At 36.8% G+C, this 27,174-nt stretch overlaps 4 protein-coding genes across 7 annotated transcripts; 2 read left to right on the top strand and 2 right to left on the bottom strand.

Annotated features, from left to right (window-relative positions):
• The first annotated feature begins 12 nt into the window (after positions 1 to 12).
• Positions 13 to 2,147, top strand: LOC148906551 (uncharacterized). Its single transcript, XM_089037531.1, has 3 exons — positions 13 to 302; positions 582 to 728; positions 811 to 2,147. The coding sequence occupies exons 1-3, from the start codon at positions 287 to 289 to the stop codon at positions 2,145 to 2,147; spliced, it is 1,500 nt and encodes a 499-aa protein (XP_088893657.1). The 5' UTR covers positions 13 to 286.
• On the bottom strand, positions 1,957 to 4,769 carry LOC148906550 (uncharacterized). 2 transcript variants are annotated; one of them, XM_089037534.1, is made up of 4 exons: positions 4,533 to 4,769; positions 4,139 to 4,332; positions 3,847 to 4,010; positions 1,957 to 3,655 (listed from the first exon to the last, which is right to left on the bottom strand). In XM_089037534.1, exons 1-4 carry the CDS (start codon positions 4,546 to 4,548, stop codon positions 2,680 to 2,682), a joined length of 1,350 nt encoding a protein of 449 aa, XP_088893660.1. In that variant the 5' UTR covers positions 4,549 to 4,769; the 3' UTR covers positions 1,957 to 2,679. The 2 variants fall into 2 exon arrangements, with proteins under 2 accessions (XP_088893660.1, XP_088893659.1); XM_089037533.1 differs by lacking the exon at positions 4,533 to 4,769 and having other exon boundaries at positions 4,139 to 4,414.
• Positions 4,770 to 4,808: 39 nt separating this feature from the next.
• On the top strand, positions 4,809 to 15,609 carry LOC116295825 (uncharacterized). 2 transcript variants are annotated; one of them, XM_089037529.1, is made up of 22 exons: positions 4,809 to 4,969; positions 6,064 to 6,216; positions 6,867 to 6,926; positions 7,045 to 7,079; positions 7,162 to 7,299; positions 7,479 to 7,538; positions 7,998 to 8,118; positions 8,226 to 8,318; positions 9,249 to 9,409; positions 9,813 to 9,898; positions 10,282 to 10,365; positions 10,457 to 10,519; positions 10,777 to 10,818; positions 11,834 to 11,869; positions 11,973 to 12,061; positions 12,376 to 12,412; positions 12,535 to 12,596; positions 13,167 to 13,253; positions 13,344 to 13,406; positions 13,811 to 13,886; positions 13,965 to 14,049; positions 14,429 to 15,609. In XM_089037529.1, the coding sequence occupies exons 2-22, from the start codon at positions 6,064 to 6,066 to the stop codon at positions 14,643 to 14,645; spliced, it is 1,848 nt and encodes a 615-aa protein (XP_088893655.1). In that variant the 5' UTR covers positions 4,809 to 4,969; the 3' UTR covers positions 14,646 to 15,609. The 2 variants fall into 2 exon arrangements, with proteins under 2 accessions (XP_088893655.1, XP_088893656.1); XM_089037530.1 differs by lacking the exon at positions 4,809 to 4,969 and adding an exon at positions 5,346 to 5,993.
• A 393-nt stretch (positions 15,610 to 16,002) lies between these two features.
• Positions 16,003 to 23,790, bottom strand: LOC116295824 (nematocyst expressed protein 6). 2 transcript variants are annotated; one of them, XM_031703776.2, is made up of 8 exons: positions 23,441 to 23,790; positions 22,832 to 23,116; positions 22,158 to 22,316; positions 21,741 to 21,908; positions 20,544 to 20,664; positions 18,070 to 18,263; positions 17,640 to 17,870; positions 16,003 to 17,443 (listed from the first exon to the last, which is right to left on the bottom strand). In XM_031703776.2, the coding sequence occupies exons 2-8, from the start codon at positions 22,872 to 22,874 to the stop codon at positions 17,154 to 17,156; spliced, it is 1,206 nt and encodes a 401-aa protein (XP_031559636.1). In that variant the 5' UTR covers positions 22,875 to 23,116; positions 23,441 to 23,790; the 3' UTR covers positions 16,003 to 17,153. The 2 variants fall into 2 exon arrangements, with proteins under 2 accessions (XP_031559636.1, XP_031559635.1); XM_031703775.2 differs by lacking the exons at positions 22,832 to 23,116; positions 23,441 to 23,790 and having other exon boundaries at positions 22,158 to 22,516.
• Positions 23,791 to 27,174: the final 3,384 nt, after the last annotated feature.

The following is a 27,174-nucleotide window of genomic DNA, read 5'->3' as shown; positions in this document are numbered from 1 at the left end:
GGAATAGGCCCTTTGCAGCTAGTGGTCACGTGCTTGGATACCGCTTAGCAACACAAAACTGGAGAGCAAGCCTTCCAGTAAACAAAAGTTGTAATAGGTCAAGCACGCGTGGTTTTATACGATAGTTTCATCGTTCAAAACGCTTAATCCTTTTGCCCTATCTACAAACACAGTAAGATAATCTTAAATTCTCTCCTTTGGACTCGATTTTTGGTTCGAAGTAACGATATTCTTCGCGTTATCGCGAAAAAATTGTCACCGCCGGCCCGCTCGACGGCTGAAAAACATGGCGACTTCGCAAGGTATGTACTTCAAAACTCTCCTTTTTTTGGGTTTCTTTTCAATTATTGGACTTCTAAAATCTCTAAAATAACAGTTTAGATTGTGAATGGTGATCGATTGTAATTGGACGGCATTTTAATGGACGATTTGTTTATTTTTTGTGAGAGTGATTCCACGTCTAAAGTCAAGACTAACCCATGTTTACATATATTCGCTGTAGATGTTAGAACTCCCGACGAGCCATCACATACCAAGAAAAATTCTTCGTACTGATATTTTTATATTTATTTTTGTTTTAGATGAAGTAGAAACTCAAGACATCTCTATCTTTCCTTCCCTCACCTTCGATGATGTAGGGAGCTACGCTATAGAGAAGTCTGGCTGCACAAGCACTTCGAAAGCGTACAAATTTATGGCGGAACCAGGCTATTTACATGACGTTAAAGGTACTTGATAGCCAAAATGTTTTTTCTATTTCATTATGATATGAATGGCAGACAATTCACACTAATTTTTCCAATTTTTTAGTGATATATACCGACCAGTGCGTGAGAGTTAAATGCAAGTGTTACCGCTCAATGAGGAAGTCTGAACCACCGCACATTTTAGAGGTGTCAGTCCAGAACAACAATTTGACATTGCTGTCTGGGCTGTGCTCATGTGTAGCCGGGGCAGGTGGATACTGCCATCATGTGATCGGGCTTCTTTACTATTTAGCCCTTCTTAAGCAACTGGGACATCGGACATTGCCTGATGAGCTAACATGTACCAGCATGAAGCAGCGTTGGAGCATACCTAGAGGATCCAAAATCGCACAAAAAGAAATACAAGACGTGCTAGTGAAAAAACCCCAACTTGGCGCTTCGTACAGTAGATATATCAAGAGTAATTTGTATTCCCCATCTACCCAGTATCCTACCCTCACAAAAGAGCACTTTAATGGCTTCCAACCACCTTATCCTCTCTTTACAACCATTCTGCCCAATCAAGATCAACTTGGCAATATCCCATTTGTACAGAGCAAGTTTGGAAATGTCCCAAAAGGCTGTGTCCTGTCATATCAACAAAAGATGTCAACTGACTACATCATAAATGATTTTACTTGCACTTCTTTCCCAGAGCTTCCCCTCTCAAGTGCAGAGGACAGATTTAATAACAATGTGTCAATCTGTCTTGACAGTCGTCAACAATCTATATTTGGAACATTGTCTGTGACAACAGAGTCATCACTGAGAGTGCAGCAGCAAACAGTCACTCAAAGTCAGAGTGATGTATGGCACCTGCTCAGAAAAAAAAGGGTAACAGCAAGCAAATTTGGCATTGTCGCTCGCCGGGTGTCACATTTTGACACCCTTGTCAATCAGCTAAACCCCACCAGATTTGTACAAACTGCAGCAATGAGAAGAGGCATTGAACTTGAACCACATGCTGCCATGGTCTATGCTAGCAATGCAAAGGGTGGAAGAGTAAACCTCTTCCCATCTGGGCTGATTGTCCACCCAAAGTGCCCATGGCTAGGTTGTAGCCCAGACAGGAAAGTTTATGACCTTGATGCCGTAAATAATGGTCAGAATCCCTTTGGCTTGTTAGAAATAAAGGTCGTTAAAGAGGGGGAAACATCATTTGACAATGTGAGGTATCTCACCAAGGACCAGAACACTAACCAGTACAAACTGAAAACAACAGACATTTATTATTACCAGATCCAGTGCCAGCTTGGACTCACAGGATTAGAATGGTGTGATTTTTTCAGTTACATTGACGAAAATTTGTTTGTTTGCTCTAGAATTAATTTTGATTCAGTGTTTTTCCAGCAAGCAAAGGACAAAGTTGATAGTTTTTTCTTCAATTACTATTTACATTAATACACTAAGATTTTTGTTGTTGTTCTCAAACCATGGCCAGATTTCTTATGATAACAAATATTATATTATTTTTATTAATGACAAATCAATTCATAATCTTAATTTATTTTTTATTATATTTATATCATATTAGTATTATATTTATTTGTGCTATTTAGATTTTGTGTTTGTTCATTAGTTTTTTTTTTTGAGTTTTCATTTACAAACAAATTGAAATAGTTACAAAAAGCAATCCAAGACACATGATAAACCAACCTGCATTAAAGATTATCTAATGGGTTATGTAAGCCACATTAATCATACATTCACCAACTTCTTACAGACACTATGCCTCATTATTACCATTGGATAAAATAAGTGGGCCTTGAAAATTTGTAAGGAGGCAGGCTACAGTATATAACTGATTGACTGAACCTAAAGTGGACAATGGCACATCTGAATCAAAAAAGTGGTACTCTTTGACTCTTCTTATTGCCCTCTCGACATGAATTCTAAGACTTGCTAGTGTCTTTGTTTTTTGAACATCTGCGGCCTAGAATTGTTCCTGACTTTCAAGAAACGGAGGAATATTTAACTCTACCCGCTTCTCCCTAAGTAAATCTTCAATGTCAAACCCTTTGTCTGCCATGACTGAATCACCAGGTTCTAACAAATCTAGAATGCCGCTGCACCTTGTGATTTCCTTATCACTAATCCCCCCTGTGTAAAGGCTAGAAACGAAGCTAATAGCTCCATTAGGGGTAATGCCTATCAAACCCTTGAGTGTAGTATTACTCTTATAACTAGAATAAAGCTGCGACTGAAGTAGTAGGGAGGTAGGTGTTTGAACAAAAATCTCTGTACAATCTAAAATGACACGTGTGCTTGCATAAAGCTTTTTAAAACCTTCTGGCATAAACCTATCAACATCTTGCCTTGAAGGCCAGATCACTTGACTACCAAGAAGAAAATACAAAAAATTAGTCCATGTGATCAATTTCCTGCAAACTGACGATTTATGTATTCGGAACCTATGAGCTAAATCCTGTCCGAATAGACCTAGTTTGAGGCGTACACAAAACATAAACAATTCATCCACAAGAAGCATATTTCTTGAGTCTGGTCTACTTTCTCTTTCTCCAGAGGCATAACAATATGTCATTTGTGCAGCACATGGCTGCAAAAACTTAAAAAAGAACTGAATATGTAAATAGGATGGGAAACCTGTATAAAATCTTATGATCTCATTGTCTGTGCCAAATCTCTCAAGCCCAAATTTATTAAGTGCTAATTGTTCTGCAGCTTGCCTCTTAATGTCCTCAATTTCTTTTGCAGCTTCAACTTTAACCCTTTTTATTTCAGTGAGGGCAGCTGCAGTTTCATTTCTACTTTGTTCAAGTTGCTTTTGTGCATCTTGGAACTGTGCTCTGAGTGACTGGACTTGTGCTTGTAGGTCATCCATGCTGAAGGTTGTAGAAGTGCTGGGACTATTATCTTCATTGTCATCACTTTCATCTGTCTGAGTGTCTCTGTAAAAAGGTTTTGAAATTATGATGACACTCAGTTCACACTCAGTTCACACTAAATAAAAAATTATAAAAGACTAAATTATTAAAATTATAAAATTATTTTGGTTTAAACCAAAATAAACATCAAGTACAATTCCATCAGTCAAGTCTAAATGAAATGTATTGAAGTAGAAATATGTGATATTCATTACCTATCTACTTGTCGAATTATCTTTCTTCTTGCTTTGGATTTGGTTGACCAGTCAAAGATTGATGGTACAGCTTCTCTTTTTAGCAACTGACGTCCAGAATCAGTGGGAGGATTGTAATCTTCCTCAGTGAAGTGTTTTGAGCACACTCTGGTACTTTTGTTAACCTATTATAAATCAAATGTCCTTTTAATAACAATGTAACTGTATTCAACTATTTTTATCTTCATTACAGTTTTTTAAAGATCCACAGGCAATTCGTATTGTGCATTGATATTGTTAGATTCCTATATACCTTGAAGTGTGGGCCCACATCTCTTCGTATCTTCACCAGCCATTCCTTTTTCAATTGCTCATCCCTTGCACGGCCTGGTAAGCGGTGAAACTTTAAATCAGGATGATATCGAGAATCTCCGTTACACAAGGGAACACAACAATGGTACGAAGAATTTTTCTTGGTATGTGATGGCTCGTCGGGAGTTCTAACATCTACAGCGAATATATGTAAACATGGGTTAGTCTTGACTTTAGACGTGGAATCACTCTCACAAAAAATAAACAAATCGTCCATTAAAATGCCGTCCAATTACAATCGATCACCATTCACAATCTAAACTGTTATTTTAGAGATTTTAGAAGTCCAATAATTGAAAAGAAACCCAAAAAAAGGAGAGTTTTGAAGTACATACCTTGCGAAGTCGCCATGTTTTTCAGCCGTCGAGCGGGCCGGCGGTGACAATTTTTTCGCGATAACGCGAAGAATATCGTTACTTCGAACCAAAAATCGAGTCCAAAGGAGAGAATTTAAGATTATCTTACTGTGTTTGTAGATAGGGCAAAAGGATTAAGCGTTTTGAACGATGAAACTATCGTATAAAACCACGCGTGCTTGACCTATTACAACTTTTGTTTACTGGAAGGCTTGCTCTCCAGTTTTGTGTTGCTAAGCGGTATCCAAGCACGTGACCACTAGCTGCAAAGGGCCTATTTTGGGCGAGAGGAGAAGGGAGAGGGAGAGGGGATTCCTGTGCCGCTAGCTATATTTTAAAATTTTGGCGGTTATCTTTTTTTGGCGGGGCAGTTATTAGTACGTTAGTATACGAATAACACATGCAAAAAAAACAAGGTAAGAGACGGTTGGGTATTCGTTTTGCTCTAACTTGCATTAAAATGAATATATTCTCGTTTTATTTAACTGAACTATGGATGTATTAGAACGAACACCCGTAGATCTATTAATAAATAAAACGAGATCAAAAGAAAGCTTGTTCTTTCATTTACCTTGTAATATAACTTGAAATTTATCACCAGATATATACGGAAAAGGTATTTATTATTTGTATATGTGTACTACTGGCATGGGCTGTGTATATTATATACATCCCTTCTTATAAGAGGTTTACATTCATATAGACATTCTACTGCTAAATAAGCGCCTTCACTTTCACACCGAGCTCCTTTTTAGTTCAAAGTCTAACATATGGGCTTGAGCAGGAGGTGCAGCTGCTATACTTTCATTTTGTGGTCCATCCAAAATAATGTAAGATTTTCAGATTAAATCTTGAAAAATCTTGAAACCAACACCCCCATGCACCCCAAGGGTTGTACAGGGCTGTGAAGTTACATTTATGTAGTTTTAAATTCAGCACTTTCACCTGGTTGCCGGAGAAAGATTTGCTGATAAAATTATTTAAGTTGTTGTGTTTAAAATCGTTGAAGTATTTTTTGAATTTCCTGTATCCCCTTCCATTGTTGCGTTTAAAATGCCTGTTTTATGCTTGGTCTCTCATGTTAATAGACATTTCCTAAATTTGCTTGAGGTGGTCAATAAAGCAAATTCAGGAAAGTTCCTACCCTGTCTTGTAGGTCGGGATGCATGGGTTTTCAATTGACTAGTAGTGAAATATCTTGTTTCCATATCGAGCAACTGGCTTTATTACACCTCCATAAAACCTGGCTTGCTGGTGTGGTTCCTATATCATTCTTCCTTCTGGTCATTACCCTTAAATGGTATTTTAATCTGCAATACGTACACTCAGTCCTGGTTGTACGAAGAGTGGTTAGCACTATCCAGGGGATAAATCCTTATCCTGCAGTGAATAAGTCGATGCTGTGAGTCTGATGTACTGGTTATCAAGTCTGACCTGCAGGTAGAGCAGCCATTATATTTAGCCCACAAATAGATTTGAATGATATAGCCTACATTCTCTTCCTTCACAGATGTATTGGGTAGCCTTAACTGCTGGTGCTGGCTTCATTTTGCCAGCAATACTATTCTTTTGGAGACGAAGAAAACCCAAATCATTTAAAATAAAAGAGCTAGCGAGGAATGGAATCCCTGAGGAAAGTGTTGCTTATGAAGTAGTAGATCTGGTAAGAAAAAAGGTTCCATTATTTCTTTCTTTTTTTTTTTTTTAATTATTTATTTAATCACTTCCACACTTAAAAATATACAAAATTTAAAAGTAAAATATATTTAAAATAAGGAAAAATTAAACAAGAAAATAATGGTGGGGGATCACTACACAACAGAGCAATAAGGCTCCAACTTAAGTGCGCCCTTACATTATCTATCAACTCCGAGATGCCATGCTTATTGGTCACTTTAGAAATGAGCAAACGACTGTTGAGAGTTTTGAATTTTTATCTAATTAGTGAAAAAGTCTTGTCATCTGATAATAAAGCACCTCAATATTAGTACCTCTGTCAAATTTGCAGACTTACTAATCTTGAGATGCTTTCTCAAATTGCAAAAGTTTTTTTCTAATAAGATTAAAATTCAAAACTCATCCCAGTCTTGCTCGTTTCTAAAGTGGCAAATATTGTGGTCCTTTTTCTACATAGATCATACTAAATAATTAGGTTTCAATAATTATCTTTCCATGTAGTTGAAATTGCCTGCTCTTTTATGCTGTAGACACACTACCAAAATGGTTATTTCCATTTTGATCTGACCTTTTTTGATCAGAGAAGTACCTAGTAGTGCATAGCTAGGCTCTAATAACGTTTTGCTTTGTTTCTAGAACATTCCAAGGCTAAGTGGAAAAGCAATGGTCATAGTAAAGAGGCTTTGTTCAATAACGGCAAGTGACTTTCGGATATGGAACTTATTTTAAGAACTGCATAATCACATGATTACTTTTATCAGTTAAAATGTTTCATAGATTACTTCACAGCTGATTAAATTTTTTCTGTATTCAGTTCATAAAGAATATCTTAGGAGCTCAGAGCATAAGGTATATTAACATCAGTTTGTCAAAAAAAAAATTTTTATTATACATGTGTATACTTAATATAACCTTTTTATTGTATTGCCAGACAATCTAAACTGGATCTTCTAAGATCTATTGATATACCAGATTGTCCAACCATTACCCCTTTACCCTTGGAAACATGGAACCCTCCACCAGTAGATGACAGACCTATTGATTTTGAGAAGTACTTGAAAACAGCAAGGTATGATAGGATCATGGATCGGGGTATATACTGTCTATCTGTACTAGCTAGGTTCATACTATTGAGCTAATTTATTTAATGAACATGTGAAAACCTGTGGTTTTCACCTATCCTTATTTATCTGGTTCACTAATAAAAAGCCATATTTGAGCTTGTCATTTTCTTTATATGTACTCTAGAAGAAGCAAGAGTTCTCCCTTCAAGTTCCTTAGTATTGCAGAATTGACAAGGGCTTACAGGTAATATTATCAGTTTAGTTTGTTATTATCCATCAATATTATCAAAGTATATTTCAGCCATATGTTTTGAACTAGCAGTGTTTCATGTTGGAGGTTGATATGGTGCCTCTAACAGTCTGCTGTGTTTGTGTGTTATTTACTCACTGTCAGCTAAAGCCCTATTATATTGAATAAAAAATAATATATTTTTTTAAATGAATAGCCAGTAACAAACCTAGCCTGTTACATTCATAATCCATGATCAGAATAATGAGATTTGAAATAGTAAAATAACTCGATCTACTCAGTGAAAATATGATGGTGAGTTGCAGACCAATCAAACCCATGCATGAGCACAAAGTGAGAAGTGGCATTACACGCCATAACTGACCCAACAAAAAATAGTCTTGTTTGAAAAGGACATTTTGTTTTACAAGATTCAAAGTTTAAAGTTCCAATTATACTATGATTAACTTGCAGGAACAAAGAAGTAACTCCTTCTGATGTTGCCAATAATATTATCCAGGGTATCAGAGATTCTGAAAAAAGAACACCAAAAATGAACATATTTACTCAATATGACCCTGATGAGATCAGAAAAGTAAGTTATTTATGGTGTGACTGTGCAGGGAATCACTACATCATGCATGATACATGCATGCTTGTGTAGCTATAGACTGAGTAATTTCTAATGTCATTCATTTGAAGCTTGCTAAAGCATCTACTAAGAGATATGAGAAGAATAAACCACTCTCTTTCTTGGATGGGGTGCCAGTTGGACTAAAAGAAGAATTTGATGTGGTAAATTAAGGAACCTTTTTTGAAGATAATATATACTAGTTATACAATGGTTTTTTTAATCTTTTTTAGTAATGTTACGATCATCCGGGTGGATATAGTCCTGAGAAGGACTGTTTGATGTGACTGACGTTTTTGAATGACTTCCGCTCAGGTTGTAGCAATGTCAGTCACATCAAACAGTCCTTCTCAGGACTACATCCTCCTGGATGATCATAATATTTACTTAGATTAACATTCATTCACCTGGGTTCAGACAGTTATTTAATATATTTAATATTTAATATTTTTCAACGACCACTCCCCATGTGGGGCTCTTCCGTGAGGTTCCCTCCCCATGCACTACCACTACATTCAATATTCTATGTACACAATGCTCAGCTTACATGTTGATTTTTACGGAGGGAGAAAACCGGAGAACCCAGAGAATACCCTCGTAGCATAGGGGAGAACAACACATTAAACAAACTCAATTCACATGTGGCAACCGCAGGGGTCCAACCAGCAACCCGACCCATTGGACTCACAGTGGTGAAAGACAATGCCTTAACGGCGAACCCCACCCATGCTACCTATGGTTCCCATAGTTCTATACAATACCTAAATGGTTTTGGGTGGCATACTATGGAACGTCATATGAAATACTTGTATTTTGAACTATGAGCCTTTTCTGGAGAGCATATATACATGCATGGCTATTATACAAGAAAATACAATTGAAAATTCCACATTCAGTATGACATCAGAAATTATTGTTTGAAAGTGCTATGTTATTAGACACCAAAAATAAAAATACACCAATGCCTAATGAAAGGAACAGTTGAACATCTTTTCTGCATTTTGATTGGCTGTATCTTTAATGGTGTGGGATAAATGGCAAGCTAAGCCCTGTTCATAACATGACTGAAAAATGCTATTTGACCTACATTTTAGATTCCATATTATATGCAAAATGGGACAACATTCTGGTCAAGCAAATCATGTAAAACAGATGCCTCTTTGGTAAAAAAGCTTAGAGATGGTGGAGCTATGATCATTGGAATGACAAACATGCATGAAATAGGCATAGGAGTTACTGGAAATAATGCACACAGGTATTTTCAATTTTGCTTAGTTCACTCTTAAAGTCCCTGCAAAATTTAAATCTACAAACACTAAAATAGCTACAATAGAGCATGTATATAATTATAGTATTTAACATGGTAAAAAAGTAAAGCAGAATCCCATAATATTATCTCAAATCTCGTGGGGACCAGGGAATAGGTTCAAAAAAACAGCCAATTAGGTTTTCCAGGGTTGAATATTGTGCATTGTTAGAAGTCCATGGGATATATGGCCACGAGTTCAAGATAAAAGAAGTTTAAAATACCTGGGGTTTGAGTAGTTTGTCATAGAATGCAAAATCCTTAAATTAGTACACTCCCATGGGTCAATATTGTTTGCAACTTTTGGTGATTTCATATTAATATAACATTGTAACTAATGTACTGTACATAGCTCTCATGGTACACCAAGAAACCCTTACAATGTGAACCATTATACTGGAGGGAGTTCAAGTGGGTCTGCTGCAGCAGTAGCCTCAGGTATATACCATAAACCCCTCTTTTAAAACACCTAGAATCGTATCTCGTCATATCAATGTGCAATAAACATTTATGCCTGTATCAGGTAAGTTTAACTAATGGTAACCTGTGTTTATTTTTTCAATATAGTTTACCCATACATGTAAAATTTACATGGCATTAATGATATCAATAATTGTAGTACACTATTACTCTACACATTTTTATTTACTGGAACTGCAAGGCTGAGCTTTTCTCATGCAGTTATTAATGTATGCAGAGTTGCTTATTATTATTACATAAAGTGAATCTTATTGACCTACTTTGGTCATAGAAACTGAACATATTTATGTGTGTTGTACAGTAATGTGACATAAAGACTGTACATGTGTCATTACCAATAGGATTATGTCTTGTTGCTCTTGGGACGGATGGTGGAGGATCTATACGCATGCCATCAGGGGCATGTGGCGTGGTAGGAATCAAAGGTATAATATATTTATATATATTATAAATAAACCATGTCATTATCTTCATTGATCCGATCATGCTTATCTTTCATGTAATACTATTTAACAGCATCATATGGACGAATCAATACTGCTGGTGTAGTGCATACTTGTCATACTGTCACACATGCAGGTAAAACATTTCTTAACTCTACATTTTAATGTTGGATAAAATAATATAAGATAAAATCTGTATCTCCAAGTATCTAATATGTAAAATGGCCATGGAAAGTTTCAGTTACAACAATATCTTGTTGTGAAGAATAGTTAATGGACACTGGCACATTTAATCAAAAAAATATATCAAGAAGTCAATACAAAGTGCACTGATTATAATATATTATTATCTACACAGCTTATAGTAAACAAATGATGTCATTTACTTCACAGGTCCCATTTGCAATTCTGTAAATGATGCTGCTATTGTTTATGGTAAGTATTAGTGTGACAGAGTCAAAAGACACTATTTTGGACAGTAATTATTTAGACATAAATCTATATTTTTAATTAGGAATGCCTCGTGTACACATAGGAATGTAATTCTTTAGTTAACTGTTTGCGTGGAAAATGCGTAAGCAAGAAATAATTTCCGTACGTAATTACATTACAGTGAGTCATGCCTAGGTTTGGCGCTTGTTTACGTAAGTTCGTGTTTGGGACATCCTGTTTGCGCCTAGGGCGTGCAACATTGCGTAGGATGTGTAAGGTCTTAAGAATGCAGGTTTTCCCATAAAAGTAGGCCCAAACTAAGCTTAAATCAGTGTAGTAAAAGTTCTTGAAGACGTTGCACATATCAAGACAAGGAATTCTCTACGATGTAAAGAGATATCCTGTAATCTCGTTCCCGTTTTTTTTCATGTATTGTAAAGTTGTGTGAATTTTTCAATAAATTCTTTTGTCAAAACCACTTGCAATCTGATTCATAGCTGAGCGCCTTGCCGCCGGTTACATTAGCATTTATTTTTATGGCCTAACAGCCTTGGTCCATATATTCAAGACCTCGGCACAGTTTTTCCCTATCCTGGCTGGGTAAATAACATATTATGTGTATTCTATATGCTTGCAGAGCATCATTCAATGAAATATCATGGTCCCTCATTTTCTCATTATTTGGTAAACACACCACAGGACTGTAATCATTGACTGCATGCATCCTTGACAGTTGTTACCTCATTTATTTATGTCAGCAAATTATTCATGAAAGTCTTCTGAAATGTACGTAAAGAATATTTGTAATAATAAACTTTGATGATAATCCTAGAACAGTTAGGTAATGAATTAAATGAGGCTAATGATAATTCAATGGTCAGGGGTGGTATACATCACAAGCAATGAACAGCTGGACTATATGAGTAGAATATATACTTCTTAAATCATATGAACCAACACTTTGAATGATTACTATTAGTAAATATTATTAATGCTTGTTCTCTTGGTGTATTGCTAGCTTACATTGCTGGACCAGATGAAAGAGATCTCTGTAGTAAGTTAATGCTCATGTTTTTCAAAATTGATTATTATTTAATGCAGCAATAAGGTATACATACTCTACTATAAAGACATGCCTTAATGTTGTTATCTAATAGGTGTCAGCCAGCCTCCCATCACACTGCATGGGTTTGACAATACCAACCTGAGTGGAATCAAGATAGGTGTGGACTGGAAATTCTTTGAGGTTAGCATGAATTAATTGCTAAAGAAATCTGTTCAACATCATTGGCAATGTATAAATTGCCCACAAATCCACTTTAACAGTTGATATACACCCAACACCCATGCCTCACTCATGTCATACCCAGTTGATAGTTGGGGGGAGATGGGAAATGATAAATTTCCCTTTCAAATTCTGTCTTTTCTTTCTTTTTCTTTGCTTGTTTCTTTCTTTCCCATCTTGCTCTTTCTTGCCACTTTTTTCATTTTATCTATTTTTCCTGAACCTATATTCATAAGCATGGCTGATGATTGTTCTTTGTTCTTTCACATCTGTAGCACACAGACAGTGAAGTACTTGATAAATGCAAAAAGGGTAATAAATGGCCACAGCCTGAACTTTCCTCTTTTACCTTTGATTTTGTAAATGTTTTACTTTTCTTGAGTAACTTGACATAAAGAAGTGTGCACTTTTTAAAACTTTAATCTTCTTTTTAGCTTTGACATATCTTGAGAATAATGGTGCAAAGATTGTGTCCTTGAAGATCCCTGAGTTGGAGGTTGACCAGTAATTCGTTTTTTATAATATGCTCTATGAGATTACTTAATGATTCAGATTGGACAAGCCGAGTACAATTTCATCCCAAATTGTGTTCTGTAGAGTACCAATTAAGTTGCTCTTTTTTTTTTTTTTTTTTTTTTTTTTTTTGAGTGTATTATAAACAAAAAAATGCACAATCTTCTTTACATTTTGGAATTTATAAATACTCATGATGTTTTAAATGTTCTCAAATTGAACTCACCTAAAGGATCATCCAATTTTGAAAACTTTCAAAACATCACTCATACCTATAAATTCCGAATTGTACTTGAGATTGTGTGATTGTGTGATACATTAAAGTAAATCTTTAAAAGACAAAACATATTTAAAAACCAAAATGCAGATTGTGCAACTGAATAGTAAATCCCTCTTTTACCTCTTACAATTGTTATGTTAATTAGTTTGAAATTCAAATGTTGCTGCAGACCCTTGCTAAAGTGGCCAAATATATGCTTGCCTTGTCTATGAATACAGTATAAGCACACAGGAAGTGCCGTCATTCATTTTATTTCATGGGTTTGTTTAACAGGAGATACGTGTGGCTCACACTGTAACCATTTTGGTAGAAATGGCTTCTGGTATGATGAGCAGGTTTGACGAGCACTTTAATGAGTTGGTGAGTCCAGTACAAGGTTATCAGGTTGGATCATTTAAATAATGGAATAATTTTATCCTACATTGCTTGCTTACTTTTCTTTTTTCATAGAATCCAGATACTGCATTTGCTCTTGGTGTAGCACAACAGTTTACTGGAGTAGATTATTTCCAGGTAAATAAGCTAAGATTTAGCAAGCATACCACAAATGAACGCCAATTACCTTGCCCCACCCAACACCCATGTCACACCCAACACCCATGTCATGCCCAACACCCATGTCACACCCAACACCTACGTCACACCCAACACCCATGTCACACCAAACACCCATGTCACACCCAACAACTACGTCACACCCATGTCATGCCCAACACCCATGTCACACACAACACCCATGTCATGCCCAACACCCATGTCACACCCAACACCTACGTCACACCCAACACCCATGTCACACCCAACACCCATGTCACACCAAACACCCATGTCACACCCAACACCCATGTCACACCCAACACCTACGTCACACCCAACACCCATGTCACACCCATCAATTTTTTCAACAAATTTTACAGGCACAAAAACAAAGAACTCGGGCAATGGTCTTCCTTGAGAAAATATTTAAGAAAGTGGATTGTATCATCACCCCAGGTATGGCAGTCATGATGGCTGGATGTTTAATTGTTAATTACATAATTTAATTGTTCATGGCTTAAACATCCTGTACAGGTCTTGGAATGAAAGTTCCTGTGATTGCTAAAGATGCTCTTAAACATGGAGAAGCAAACACAATGATGATGGGTAAAATGATGAGGTAAATAGGATGGATGATCCATCACAGCATGCAGTCCCTTTTCTCTCCTTTGCCTTCTCCCTCTCCCCCACATCATACCATCAGCACACCACACACAACAGTTAATGCAGTCCCTTCCCTCTCCTTCTCCCTCTCCCCCATGGGAGAGTAGATGCAGTCCCTCTTATGCAAAGGGTAACCCACAGATTGGGCACATCACATTGTTGGCACCTGTATGCCCACAAGATGAAGCCTTTCTATGCCCAGACCTATACTCTAAGCCAAACATCAATTTTGTCAGGCTGTATGCAGGCTAGGTATAGTGGTCTTAGGTGACCCACATAGACATGGGTTAATGCTGCAAAGGGTGTTGGTATAAGCAAGTGTCATTATATTTCAGGTTTATGTCATTGGGAAACCTAACAGGCATTCCTGGTATGACGTTCCCTGTTGGATATGACGTCAATGACCTTCCCATCAGCCTTCAGGTGATGAGTGGATGGTGGCAAGAACACATGATGTTGAGAGTTGCAAACACATGTGAAGGGTTAGTTGAGCACCAAAAACCTCAGGTTTACTATGATATAATGCGGGGAAAAAAGATGGATGATAAATGACACTCGTGGAATTAGATTGGAGATAACACGAAGAAATGGATGGGAGATAACTGACCCTCGTAGAATTAGATTGGTGATAACTGATTCACATAGAAATAGATGGGAGATAACTGACCCTTGTAGAATTAGATTGGTGATAACTGATTCACATAGAAATAGATGGGAGATAACTGACCCTTGTAGAATTAGATTGGTGATAAATGATTCACGTAGAAATAAATGAGAAGCAGAAAAAGAAAGAAAGAAAGAAATTGGGCTAACTTTTATGTTGAAATACCAATGATTAAGGTGGACAAGACGTTTTAACGTTTTAATATATTTACTTTATTTAAATACTTACAGATATTTTAAAACCATGATTCCTAGACGTAAATAAAGTTAATATAATTGCAATCTCACTTCTAATTTTGTATCATAAATTCCAGTTCCTATTTATTTGTTTGATGTTGAATCGCGTTCACTGATGATATTAAAAGCAAACACAAATACTGTTGAAGCTGTTGACGATAATTATTAGTTTCCTATAGGGGACTTAATGGTTACGTGATAACAATGACTCCCCTCTAGGTCATTAACAAAGCCACGCCAACCCAAGGCTAATCCTAAATTGATCTTACCACAGTACTTATATTGACCACCTCTGAGAATAACAATGATAATGACATAGAGCGCCTATCTAGGCCTGTGGCAAATAAATACTTCTTTGTATGCATCAAAGCACTGATTACGTTGTATATTATTGCTATTTTCATAGTTACTGTGCTGATTTGTATTTTAATGTTGTATTTAGAGTGAAATGGTACATACTCAAAAAACTGAATTTAGCTTAATCAAACTAGTTACAGCTGTAGATCCCGTTGAGGTGCACCACCGTTGTGTATTGATAGCGATAACAAGTTATTTGAGTTTACGCCTTTTTCAGGATAGAATTTGATTTATTTTGTAAATAAATCTTTTAATTTAAGTGCTTAGTCGTTCTAGCGCTTTCGCACTAATTTCGGACACTTTTCACCGACACACACTATACCACTACATTCAATGTTCTATGCACACGACACTCAACTCACATGTTCATTTTTACGGAGGGAGGAAACTGGAAAAAGCCTTCAGCATAGGAGAGAATAGCACATCACACAAACTCATTCACATATAGTGTCTAGGGTTCGAACCAGTGACGAAAGACGACGCTTTAGCAGTGTACGAACCATATGGATACGTCACAACTGATAGTAGTACAGAGGTACATATATTTTATTATCACGTGACGAGTCTCATTGCAAGGCATGATGGTTACACGACTGTGTTGGCTCATTCAATTTTACCATATATTGCGTTTTTATGTAAATATTGTTCCATATTAGATTCGTATTACTTTATTTATATAAATATATTTCTTTTACATTTGTACAACTAATCCATTCATTTTTCGTTCTGCTTTTCCTGGAAATGATCATCGGCTATAAAAATCAAATACAACACCATATTTGGTAACAACACCATATTTGGCAGTTACTGAAAGCTCAGTGTTTGATATTCCCGTAACTATGGTAACGTGCAAACCCTGAAAGCTGCCGTTTTTATATAATACAATAAGTAGTTCATGTCAAGTATTCCGTTATTTCTTTTGACACTCTAATATTAGAACAAATCGACGACTCGATTCTATTGAATAAATTAACATAAATTAGCATAAAGTTGATTTGCCTAGTGTCGAGGCTTGGAGCATTCTTCCTATATGTCGAGTACTATATCAATTTAAATAATAACTTGTAATGCTCTCTATAACAAATTACTAACAAACCTATAATATCTACCATCTACTACCATCGTCCTAAGAAACGTAGCATAGCTTACATTATGTATTCCTATCTTGGACCAGGCACTCGCTTTTCTCAATTTTACGCGTTTTGTAATGGATAACATATCAGCCTGTTAAAAGGTTCTTTCCATTGCTGACAGACCTTTATTAAAATTATTAAATATGGCAGTATATATGCTACGCTTGCTTGATTGACAGCAGATTTGTTAGACATTAATTAACTTTCTTTGAAAATAACAAATAGCATATACACCAACCATGTATTGATTGAGGCGTAAGTCAATGGGACAAAATATTGTACATTGACTTAATAATATTTATATATTAGGTATTATATTTGCCATATAGTGTTTATATCACTGTCACTTTTTATCCTTGTCAGTGGTCGTATAGCAGTAATAACAAAAGATATCTCCTTTAGGTGAAGGTTTTAGATATGTTTTGTCTGTTAAACCAAGCCTGTGACCTGGAAGGATAATGGGGGTCCATACTGGATGAACAAAATTTGTAGGCGTTGTTTGACTGGCAGAAAAACATTTGCTTATTGACCAGTAAACTATAAGAATTATCTGATCATTGATAAGGCTTAACCAAATGGCTTCAAGACGCATTGTATTATGGCTCTTCTTCCTCTGGCTTCCTTTTTTTGCAACCAGCTCTTTTTCCGTTCTTCCTGTACTTTACTTGCTTTACGTTCCTCGTTTTGATTTAGCACTCCGACAAATTTTGATATCACAGTACTGCCATACTGTTCGTTTAAGTGTAGTATAACACCATGGACGACTCTTCCTCCCTCGTGGATTGCGGCAGTAGCTGTGGTCACCAAGACCATCATTGGCTGCCCTGATTGGATCGTTCATTTCATTGTGCTGGTGTGGCCATTGCTGTGACCATGGCTGGCACATCACTCCTTTCACGGTGTAGTTCAGTTTACCCCGATAGTCTCGTCCGTTGCCAGTTGAACTATTAAAACATGTCACTGTTGAGTAAAATAGATTATCAATCCCAACACTGAACAGATTTCCCTACGTCAAGAACCAGAAACGATCAAAGGTGCTTTGAACAATGGATCTTGTAGAGAAACTGGTATTGCGGCAAATAGTTTATGATGGGAAAGCGTGAATAAGACGACAATAAAAAGAAAGAAAGAATGGCAATAACTGTCGTAACATTACCTGATTCATGGGAAGGGATGACATTACATTTGTACATGGCGTGTACTTGTGCTATATCAATCCAGGAAAGACCTTTCCTTTGACCAATTCTTGCTCCTATTCTTCTTCCAACTTTCCTTATTTTAATGGTTGCTTTGCCATTCTTGCTGTAGAACTTGGGTCCATAATGCATAATGGATTCGAAGTCGTAAGCATAGCCCATGGAATCCATTAGCCTGTTTGGTAGTTTTTCTGCGAGGAAAAACAAGGTTAATAAGTGTTATGATCGAAGTGTACCTGCTATTCTGTTTGCACAGTAAAACGTGCTCATGATCAGTTTTGTTTATTTGTCTTCATTACTTGTTTATCAGGTTATTCTCATGGAAGAACCTTTTTTCCATTCACAAATTTCTTTCTATGGATTTGCAGAAAGTTCTTGGAGTGCACTTACTGAACTGCGCCTCGGCACTAGGCTCAATATTATCTTTTACGATCTTGATGTAGTCGTCACGATCTCTTCGGCTTTGTTCGTGCCAAAACCCTACAGCATGTCCGATTTCATGGATAACAGTACCCACAAACTCACATCCTGCTCCTATTGATATCTTCTGCTCACCGCCTGCCCGTCCAACGTAAGACCAACATCTAGAACAAACAAACAAGATCAGATTGAATGTTTGAACTCGTGCTATTATGTGTTGCACAACGACAGGGAAGCAAACAGCACGCAAAAAGCAAACCATGCACGTTTGCTTACTGTTTTTATCTTTCCGCCTTTTCTAAATAAAAACATAATTAACACGACCTTAAAAAGTGTTGAATGTTTGCATTATAAGCCACAAAGTTAACACTTTATCCATAACATGATTATATACTTGAAGGAGGTAGAGCCCATATGGCTGACAGCTGTCGGGAATGTAACATACGAGTCCTTGACTTTGTAATTGTAACACTGATAAGCTAACAGTAATACACTGGAAACAACACCATCTTTTCTTTCTTCATTCCTTCTCTTTCTTGTGATTGTTAACACTGATAAGCTAACACTGGCAACAACACCATCTTTTCTTTCTTCATTCCTTCTCTTTCTTGTAATTGTAACACTGATAAGCTAACACTGGAAACAACACCATCTTTTCTTTCTTCATTCCTTCTCTTTCTTGTGATTGTTAACACTGATAAGCTAACACTGGAAACAACACCATCTTTTCTTTCTTCATTCCTTCTCTTTCTTGTAATTGTTAACACTGATAAGCTAACGATGCACTGGAAACAACACCATTTTTTCTTTCTTCATTCCTTCTCTTTCTTTCATTTCCTCGGCCGTTTTGAGTACCAAAATCGACTTTTAAAATGCTGGAAGCCGACTGTTCACTTTTAAAAATCTAATTTTCGTCAGCATACATAGTTTTCGGCTTTCAACGAAGAATCCATTAACTCATGTTATCGATATCAAAATGAGTTTGTTTGATAACCATCAGTTACGATCCATTACGTGTCTATAAAGGCTGTGTTAACAGGGAAAAATGCCAAGCACGATCAACGTCAGTAAGAGCAAAATTCATTCTGTATTCACCAAAAGACATTAAACCATACATAATTGAGTTGGACGAGGCGTGATGTTTCCCATTCAATAAAATAGTTTTCTTGCTGCTTGGAAACAATTTCAAAACAAGTAAAACTGTGAGCGGCACAAGTTGTCGCCACAGGAACCGGAGTCATTCTTTTCTGGTTCGTTTGACATGAACGTTATTCAGGCTGCATTTTTAGTCTAAATCTCTGCGGCGATATTTTATAAAAACTCTTATCAAAGTGATGTATACCTTGGTAATTATGATGTCAATGACAATCAAGTGGTTCTAATGCAACCTTTCATCGTCAATCAGTAGAAAAATGCCACAAATTCTTTCTCTAGTTAGTTTTCAATGTACTCCTTAAGGATTTAGTAAGCCAGGTATTCTAGTTACTAAAGCTGCTAAAGAATAAATATTCCAAGCTATCCTGAAATGAATCGTCGTTCACAAGACTAGTAAAAAGCACACATACCTCTCTCCATCCCTCCCTCCTTCCCTCCCTCCCTCCATCTAGTCGATATAGAATCAGTTTTTAGTAAGGACTGATCGCAGGCCCTAACCAATAACATATTGAATTAACATCATCATCTTCCTTGACCACTTGTCTATTTTCCAAGACTGATCTTGAATGCTAAATGTTCCTTCATTGTTTATTTTTCTTGTGTCAACTCAGAGATGTTTGCATAGTTTTCTTACGTCTCTCAACTGATTTTCATTGGAATCGTAGACATGAACTAGAACATCTATCAGGTCTTTGAACGGTCAGCCATCTAAATGAATGCTGTCCTCTTTAAAGATACTTTCATTGTCTCGCTTTTCATCTTTTTCAATTCTGTTTACCATCGGTCCGTAAAGAAGCAACCCAAATCACACTGATAATGAATACGCTTCCGGTAATAAGGCTCTTCTTTTAGTGCGATTCAGCGATAAGATACACGCATGGTTGAGCATATTAATACTATATATGTCAGCAGGTTTCCGGTTTTATCACGCCTTCACATCAGAAAGACTAATGACTTTGCAAATTAGTCCTACAAATCCACTGACGAAAAGCACTATCTTATTCTGCCAGATAAAACTAACTGTGTGGTCATTCTAAGCGTTCAAAACTCTCATAACTCAATATATGAATACTTGCGAACTAAATCAGATAAGATTTGATTAACATCGAGATGTTCTTGATTCTTAACCCTCGGAGTAATAAAAATGCTTTTGCAAAGTGAACTGTTTTCGTGAAGTTCATTTCTCAAGAGCATTCCTTTGTAAGTAAAAAATAAGATTTTAAAAAATATTAAAAATTGATTTCTTTCTACCCAACGAAAAATAGATAGAAATTCCGAATGCCACTTACCCTGGCTCATTAACGAACTTGATATAGTCTGTATCATTCGTTCTTTTGTGACGAAAATGAAGGCAAGTTTTTCTTCTCCAGTGTCGTATTCCTTTCTTGATTTCTCTTCTGGTTTTTGGTGCTATAGTTTGATAGAAGAAAGGTATAGTTTAGTATTATATTCTAGTAGACTAGCGGATCAAAACCATAGCAAAGCTCCGCCCAGATTTCTAAACAATCTCATTTCGTAATATCATCCCAAACCATAGTATGATGGTTTGTTTCTTCACTCAAAGAAATGAAATGCGTGTTGTCAAGAGTCTAAATGAAGAAATCGAAGCGCGAAATTTCAAAAGTCTGTGCGAAAATTGAAATATAATACTGAATGGAAAACTCGATCAAAAGCCTTTGAAAAAAATTCCTTACCACAATAGAAAGTATTAGCAAGTGTGTCTTGTGAAACACAAACCACAAATAATGTGCCAGGTTCCTAGTTGCTGTAACCCCGTTTAACCTTTATTGTCTTGACGGCGCTCTGGATATATATACATATATAAGCGCTTAAGAAAGAACCGAAAACTAATCCTAGCATAACGTTATTTATCTCCGATGACAACTACCGCACCACAACAGCCATCGGCACACTTCTAAATACCTTCAAAAGCCAAAACATAACACTTAATTCCTTCATCAAAAGCAAGATCGATTAGAAAACAACATTAAACTATTACGAGAAAGTTTGGGAAAAGTTTGGATGAAAATGAGTCTCTAGGGGATACTTGTTGCAATAGTCTTTGAGTTTCCATGGCAAGGGATAGACGGTTAAGACGGTTTATTGGATATGCTAAAATGAACCTTCTGACTCAATAATAATTGACCGATGATGGAACATTCACTCATGAAACTCTCTGTAAATACGGCCAAGCGTGGGCCGCCGTGTGACAACAGTCACTGACTTTAAGATCCCAATATCGAACTCCTTAGATTGGCCTAAGGTCGCAGTCGTATTTGAGTTAGATTACACATCACCATATTTTTTACAAACCTCAATAAAGGTCCGAAAAACAGCCTGACGTGTGGATGGATGATTGTTTACCAGTATCTTTAGTACAGCCGGTTTGTTTTGATGTGCCGTTATTATTACGTGTTCATTTGCGCGTTTTGTCTACTTTTCTACTTGAACGAAAAAGTCTTGGAAGATCGTAGAAGTGCACTTACCGATACCCTTGCTTATGACGTAAGGGATGATTCCTCGGGGCCAACGATATTTTGACAATCGCTTGACGGCTCTTCTTCGACGCGAGAAACCTCCTTGTACGACGTTTCTTGTTCTGTGGTCGAGTATGATGTCTCCTTGAAAGAAGGGGTTGCCATCAAATAACCTGCCTATAAAAAACATTCTATTTAGATTACGTTCATTCTCAACCCAATCATGTGAAGAAACAGTCTTCTATTTACACCACTGCAAAATGTCGCGGCAACATCAGTTGTTTCGGTAAAAAAGTGACAAACCAATTCTTCAATTAAACTTTCTACATGCAACATGGTCAAGTCAAAGCGGAGCTGTGCAGGACAAACCCCGTAATTTTACTGCACATGGAATTGATCGATTTGGATACACGTTTTCTCACGCACCTTGAAGACCAAGGATCTTTTGGTTGATTTCCCAAGGTTCTTTTGGTCGAGAGGTTTGTCTTTGTCGTGGAAGAGCCAAGACCGTCCTTGGTATACGAGCCTTCTTTTTGCTACTCTTTTTTGTATCCTCTATCACAACTGGCGCAGCATAGACGTAAACTACAAGGATCAAAGTAAGACCAAGGCTCAACTTGTGTATTAACATTATTACTGATTTCTCTGTTATGACATGAAACTAGTGTTGGTAGTGTTTGTCACTATTTTGATGGTTTGATGATGGTCACTCGCTCGCTTTAATACTCGAGTACTGGCCGTGAATCCGATCACTGGGGGCGGGTATCGTCGTTAAATAGATTTGCAACCGTGTCACTCATCTCTCTGTTTCTCACACAAACAATCCGAATTGACAGGCAATTAAGCTTAACACGTTGCCCAGCGGGTTCTCGCTTACAATTAGCTCCTTAGAATGGGCACACGGGTTCATCCCTTATCATAGTTAATACGTGTGTTCTCCAACTTCGTACCCGGAAATGTTTCCAGCTAACTCGCTTTTTAGGCTATGTTTGGCATGCTTCAGTGGCAATCAAACTAATTTCCTCCACGGATTACTCCAAGCCGATAAGAACTTTTCTATGTCATGTTAAAGTCCATTATTATCTTTGGTAAATACTCACGTTGAGATAATTTGGTGGTAAGTGACCATACATCGAGCCACATACTAAACTAATCGACGTCGGTAGCTACGAGGTGAGCTAGTTTTATCTGATGTTTCATCCGAGTAGGGAGTCATGTCATCTTCTTATTCATTGATACTTCGCTATCAGATTATCTGCTATCCATCAAACTACTCTGTTCCATGGCAACATTTGCTTCAAGATACTTGAAAGATATTGAAGCTAAATTCTTTTAGCCTTGTTTTGTAGTCACATAGAGCATGCAGCTTTGGAATCAGCTCAGACCTTAACAAAAGCAATAATTTTAATATGGCCACCATGTTTATACAATAGTATGACAGCTGACGCGTTGTTAAAACACGAAAGCAAATTGGTATTGTTGTGAGCAATTAAACTTATCACCACTTGTTCTGCAGTTATGTAGGAAGATGCTGCTTGCGAAATGCCGACACAATAACTACCTTGAGCACAGCCACAAAATGTAATTTCTATCGTGCAAAAAGTTTGTTTTTGACACAAGAGAGGACTCACACGATGAAATAAGACGATTTAGCACGCTGAACCGTCCCTGTGGGTAGGCAATGATACCTGCCGATTTGTTAGACTTACCGTAAGACTTGCACGATATCTTGAAAATCCATCGCTACTCCATTACTACTAAGCATCGTTAATTGCCATGAATAGACACCACAACCAAGCGATTCCACACTCCTAGCTCCTAAACACAAAATAAGACAGATCCTCCTCTAGGCATCCATAATTAGCATAATGTAAGTCAGATATTTAATGGACATTTCTGTGATTGATCACAAACAAATCGACTAGCATCCTGCTAAACTCAACACAGAGTTTAGAGGCTTGTAATGTCAAGTGTTGACCGAAAGCAATCAGTAGCAGTATCATAACGTCGCCGATCACTAACAGACTCACTAGACTGAACGATAGGAACTGAATAGAAACTTAAGTTGGAAAATAGTTTTTTCTAATAATCAATAATTGTTCATTAAATATTCTTTATAATGTATAATATTCGAAGTTCGTTTAATGGTTGTGATGATGTTATTGCTATTGAGTTTTGTTGGACTCTTCACTCAGTCGTGGCATTGTAAACGCGCTACGCATTAAACCAAGGAATCTACAATCTGTCCAGTTTTATTTGCACATGGATTTTGGTAGATCTGCTATAACACGTCTCTTGACTTTATAACATTCTACTCAAATGTCAACTTTGTATTTTTTGTATGTTTGGCAAAAAAGTGACCACAATCATCACTGCCTCTACACTGCTTCTTACTAAAACACTATATGACTACTATTCCTACTTACTTTCATGCTGCAACTATTATACTGACCTATATTTATCAAAAGATAATTTTTTATGACTTTAAAAGAAATATTTTTATGACTTTTTTTCAAATGCACAGAAAAACGTTTTTTTTTTCCTCAGTTGTTGGCTCATCCATCTTTTGTGGTTCCAAAGAATGAAGTATATTTCAAATCAATTATTAATATTTATAGATAATTTGTTATAACATGGTTTAATTGTTGTCATACTGATTTCTTTGTTTCGTTATTTAATAATAATTGCAACAGGATCGATATAATAAAACTCTTCTCTTCAGTTACGCTTCAGTGAGAGCAAAAGGAAGAGAAGGTTCGGTAAGGTAGAATCCTTCAAGATACCCATGCCAGCTATACTTGTTGCAAAGATCTTGGTAAAAAATAGAGTCAGTGAATGTGTTTGTTGTTTTCATATATCAGTTTTATCAGCTGTTCGATATTATAATATGATTTTCTCTCCAGGAATGTTCTCATCATGCCGTTCGCTGACTGTATACAAGCATCTTGTTATTGGTAATCTAGTTTCTCCACTGTGAAAAACAGCATGTTTTCACCGTATATCTACTGATGATGATGTCATACAAGATAACACATTTCCGTTCTACAACCACGCACTTGTTCACATTCAAAGGATTTCCTACAGCAGCGTATTTTACATTTTATTTGCCGAATTCTTCCCTTGTTTTGTAATTCTTTGAATAAGTGAACGGAAAATAACTGACTGTCGTAAATATTGTTGTTAATATGGATAGGTTTTATGTCTTTATGGAGATATTCTCTCTTGATGTGTCTTGAATGTTTGATGATCTCCCTAGGTCGGGAATTCAATCCACGTTAACAACTTTTTACATTCTGTTGCCCAACAAACTAATACCTCTCTTATACTATGCAAGAGAATAGCAAAACTAGAGATAACCGACCGACACTCTGCTCACTGGAACAAAAATAGTATTGTAAAATATTCGAATACTCTTTCAAATTGCTATCTTCAGATAGCCAAAAACGAATATAAGACATACGAATCTATTTTGTACTTATGAGGGTACAGCCTTTAAAGTGGTTTAACTTTTTAAGATGATACGGAAGTTATGCGGTTATTTTCAAGATGTGTTTTTTTTCGAGTAGACAAAAAAGCGCAAAGGATTAGTCACTGATCCAAACCCAAATTAATGTTCTTTTCTGCGTTTTGCTGATGTGTTGCCGCCTGTTTGAAGTATTTCTATCATATGCCTACTGGAAAGAAAAACGAAACCAACCATTTCCTTTATTCTTCATTGTTATACGCAACACAAAACACACCGGTGACCCGCTACTTCGTAGATCTATACCTCATACGGGCCGTCCCGCTTCTTTTATGAAGAGTTTTCCGGCGGATACAATGTGTGTGACAGTTTAGGGATATACTACATGTGTATATATGATGAAACCACGCGCACGCGTACATACATGCTGTCCTGACAATCCATACCCAAATATACCTCCCTCGACCCCGAAGAATGCTGTAACCTTGTTTTGTTTTATAAATTATTTTTTCAGATTAAACTGGACACCTCTATCGAAAAAAACAACGCCGGTGCCTTTTTTACAGGACGATCATAGAACGAAGTTTGCGTTTTAAAGTTTTTAATCTTTTTTTTTTCTCTATCTAGGTGAAAATTGATCGATCAATAAGCGAACATTAGTCTCACTATGCACGTCCCAGAAACACCTTCCGCTTCTCGTATCTTTATTAAAACTCTATTTTTTAAGAAAAAGACAACAACGAGTTTCCCAGCCATTAGACTTGTTACTATCATCAGTGTGAAATAAAGTGACTTATTTTGGTAGGATGTCTACCGGAACATGTCTTCCAAACTTAAAGTTGTCTTTTCATCTTTTCACGGTGTATAATTTACCTTTTCATCATTACTGTTTCTTTGTCTTAAAGATATTTTCGAAATTCCTACTTTACAAGCCTTTGGGAAAGACTAAATAAGAAAACTTTTTTACAGAAAGGTCATCTGTCATCTCCTTTACACGTTTGAAAGCCGGTCACTCGTAAGTGGCCATAAGTAATTGTTTTTTCTTAGTTTATTTAAGAGTCGCCAAGACAAGAATTACTTTACAAAACACGCGAATTATTTGCGCAAAATAAATTACTGGATGAGGGCAAAGTGTTTAATTATGTATACTTGGCGTAGACCGGAAGTAAGCAGCTGCATCTACGAGTACTAGTGTCTGTGCTCAACAAATCCGACGCGCTCTGTTGATACAAATACAGACAGTAAGTCTTCGGTATTTTCATTTCTGAGATTGCAATACGTCAAAAAGTTTATATTTGTCACCGACTGACATGATGGTAGAACTGATAAGCGAATGAATGGTCTTGTAGAAGCGTTTCTCTGTTTGTTGTACTACTTGCTTCCTTAATCAATAAAATATGACATATTTGAAATGTCTTGAATGGCTTTAGTAAAAATAGCATTAACCCTACGAATAGTCGTATGAAGCCCCACCACCTTCCTTCCCGTACGGTAACACACAGGTCTTTCCGCTGCCATCCTTGAACCGATTAAAACTTTTCTTGAATCAAGTTTGATCTGAATTGGGATGCGCCTCCGGATGCTTAGACATGTGTCGCAATAGGAATTATGAAAAGCCGTCAAAATAAGGCCGTTTTGTTGATCATGAAAGTATTTGAAGAGAACAAATTTCAAAAAACTGTTATGACGTCACGAAGTGTCTGACCTTTTCTTGTTATGTGGTTTTTATGTTGTGAATGAATTGTTTTCGCTTGTCACTCTTGTCGAGTTTGGATGAAAAATAGCCTGTTTCATTTGTTAATCTACGGGAAGGGATAAGGACCACCTACTTAGATACATCGTGTAATTCTTCAGGTCAAGAACACGCAAACTCTACACGGCAACAGTACACGCAAAACACTTTAGACGTATATGCCACACCCCGAGTTGTGATCAACACGGGCAATAAGAGCGTGATAGGCAACTGCGCATTCCTCCACA

This window comes from Actinia tenebrosa, unplaced genomic scaffold (genome assembly GCF_029948245.1).
Source record: "Actinia tenebrosa isolate PJP-AT-01 unplaced genomic scaffold, QUT_ActTen_1.0 PGA_scaffold5__44_contigs__length_20552954, whole genome shotgun sequence".
NCBI lineage: Eukaryota > Metazoa > Cnidaria > Anthozoa > Actiniaria > Actiniidae > Actinia > Actinia tenebrosa.
The sequence above is the reverse complement of the archived record's forward strand: the minus strand, read 5'-3'. Positions and strand labels throughout refer to the sequence as shown.

Excerpts from the sequence above, each read along its gene's own strand:
- LOC148906551 (XM_089037531.1), top strand. Across the intron at positions 729-810 it reads CTATTTACATGACGTTAAAG|TGATATATACCGACCAGTGC; the intron begins GTACTTGATAGC and ends CCAATTTTTTAG.
- LOC148906550 (XM_089037533.1), bottom strand. The coding sequence starts at position 4,414 with ATGGACGATTTGTTTATTTTTTGTGAGAGTGATTCCACGTCTAAAGTC. Across the intron at positions 4,011-4,138 it reads ATGTGGGCCCACACTTCAAG|GTTAACAAAAGTACCAGAGT; the intron begins GTATATAGGAAT and ends GATTTATAATAG. Across the intron at positions 3,656-3,846 it reads ATAATTCGACAAGTAGATAG|AGACACTCAGACAGATGAAA; the intron begins GTAATGAATATC and ends ACCTTTTTACAG.
- LOC116295825 (XM_089037529.1), top strand. The coding sequence starts at position 6,064 with ATGTATTGGGTAGCCTTAACTGCTGGTGCTGGCTTCATTTTGCCAGCA. Across the intron at positions 10,520-10,776 it reads TCATACTGTCACACATGCAG|GTCCCATTTGCAATTCTGTA; the intron begins GTAAAACATTTC and ends TTTACTTCACAG. Across the intron at positions 13,407-13,810 it reads CTGGAGTAGATTATTTCCAG|GCACAAAAACAAAGAACTCG; the intron begins GTAAATAAGCTA and ends CAAATTTTACAG.
- LOC116295824 (XM_031703775.2), bottom strand. The coding sequence starts at position 22,362 with ATGTTAATACACAAGTTGAGCCTTGGTCTTACTTTGATCCTTGTAGTT. Across the intron at positions 18,264-20,543 it reads AAGTTCGTTAATGAGCCAGG|ATGTTGGTCTTACGTTGGAC; the intron begins GTAAGTGGCATT and ends TGTTTGTTCTAG. Across the intron at positions 17,444-17,639 it reads CATCCCTTCCCATGAATCAG|TGACATGTTTTAATAGTTCA; the intron begins GTAATGTTACGA and ends TTTACTCAACAG.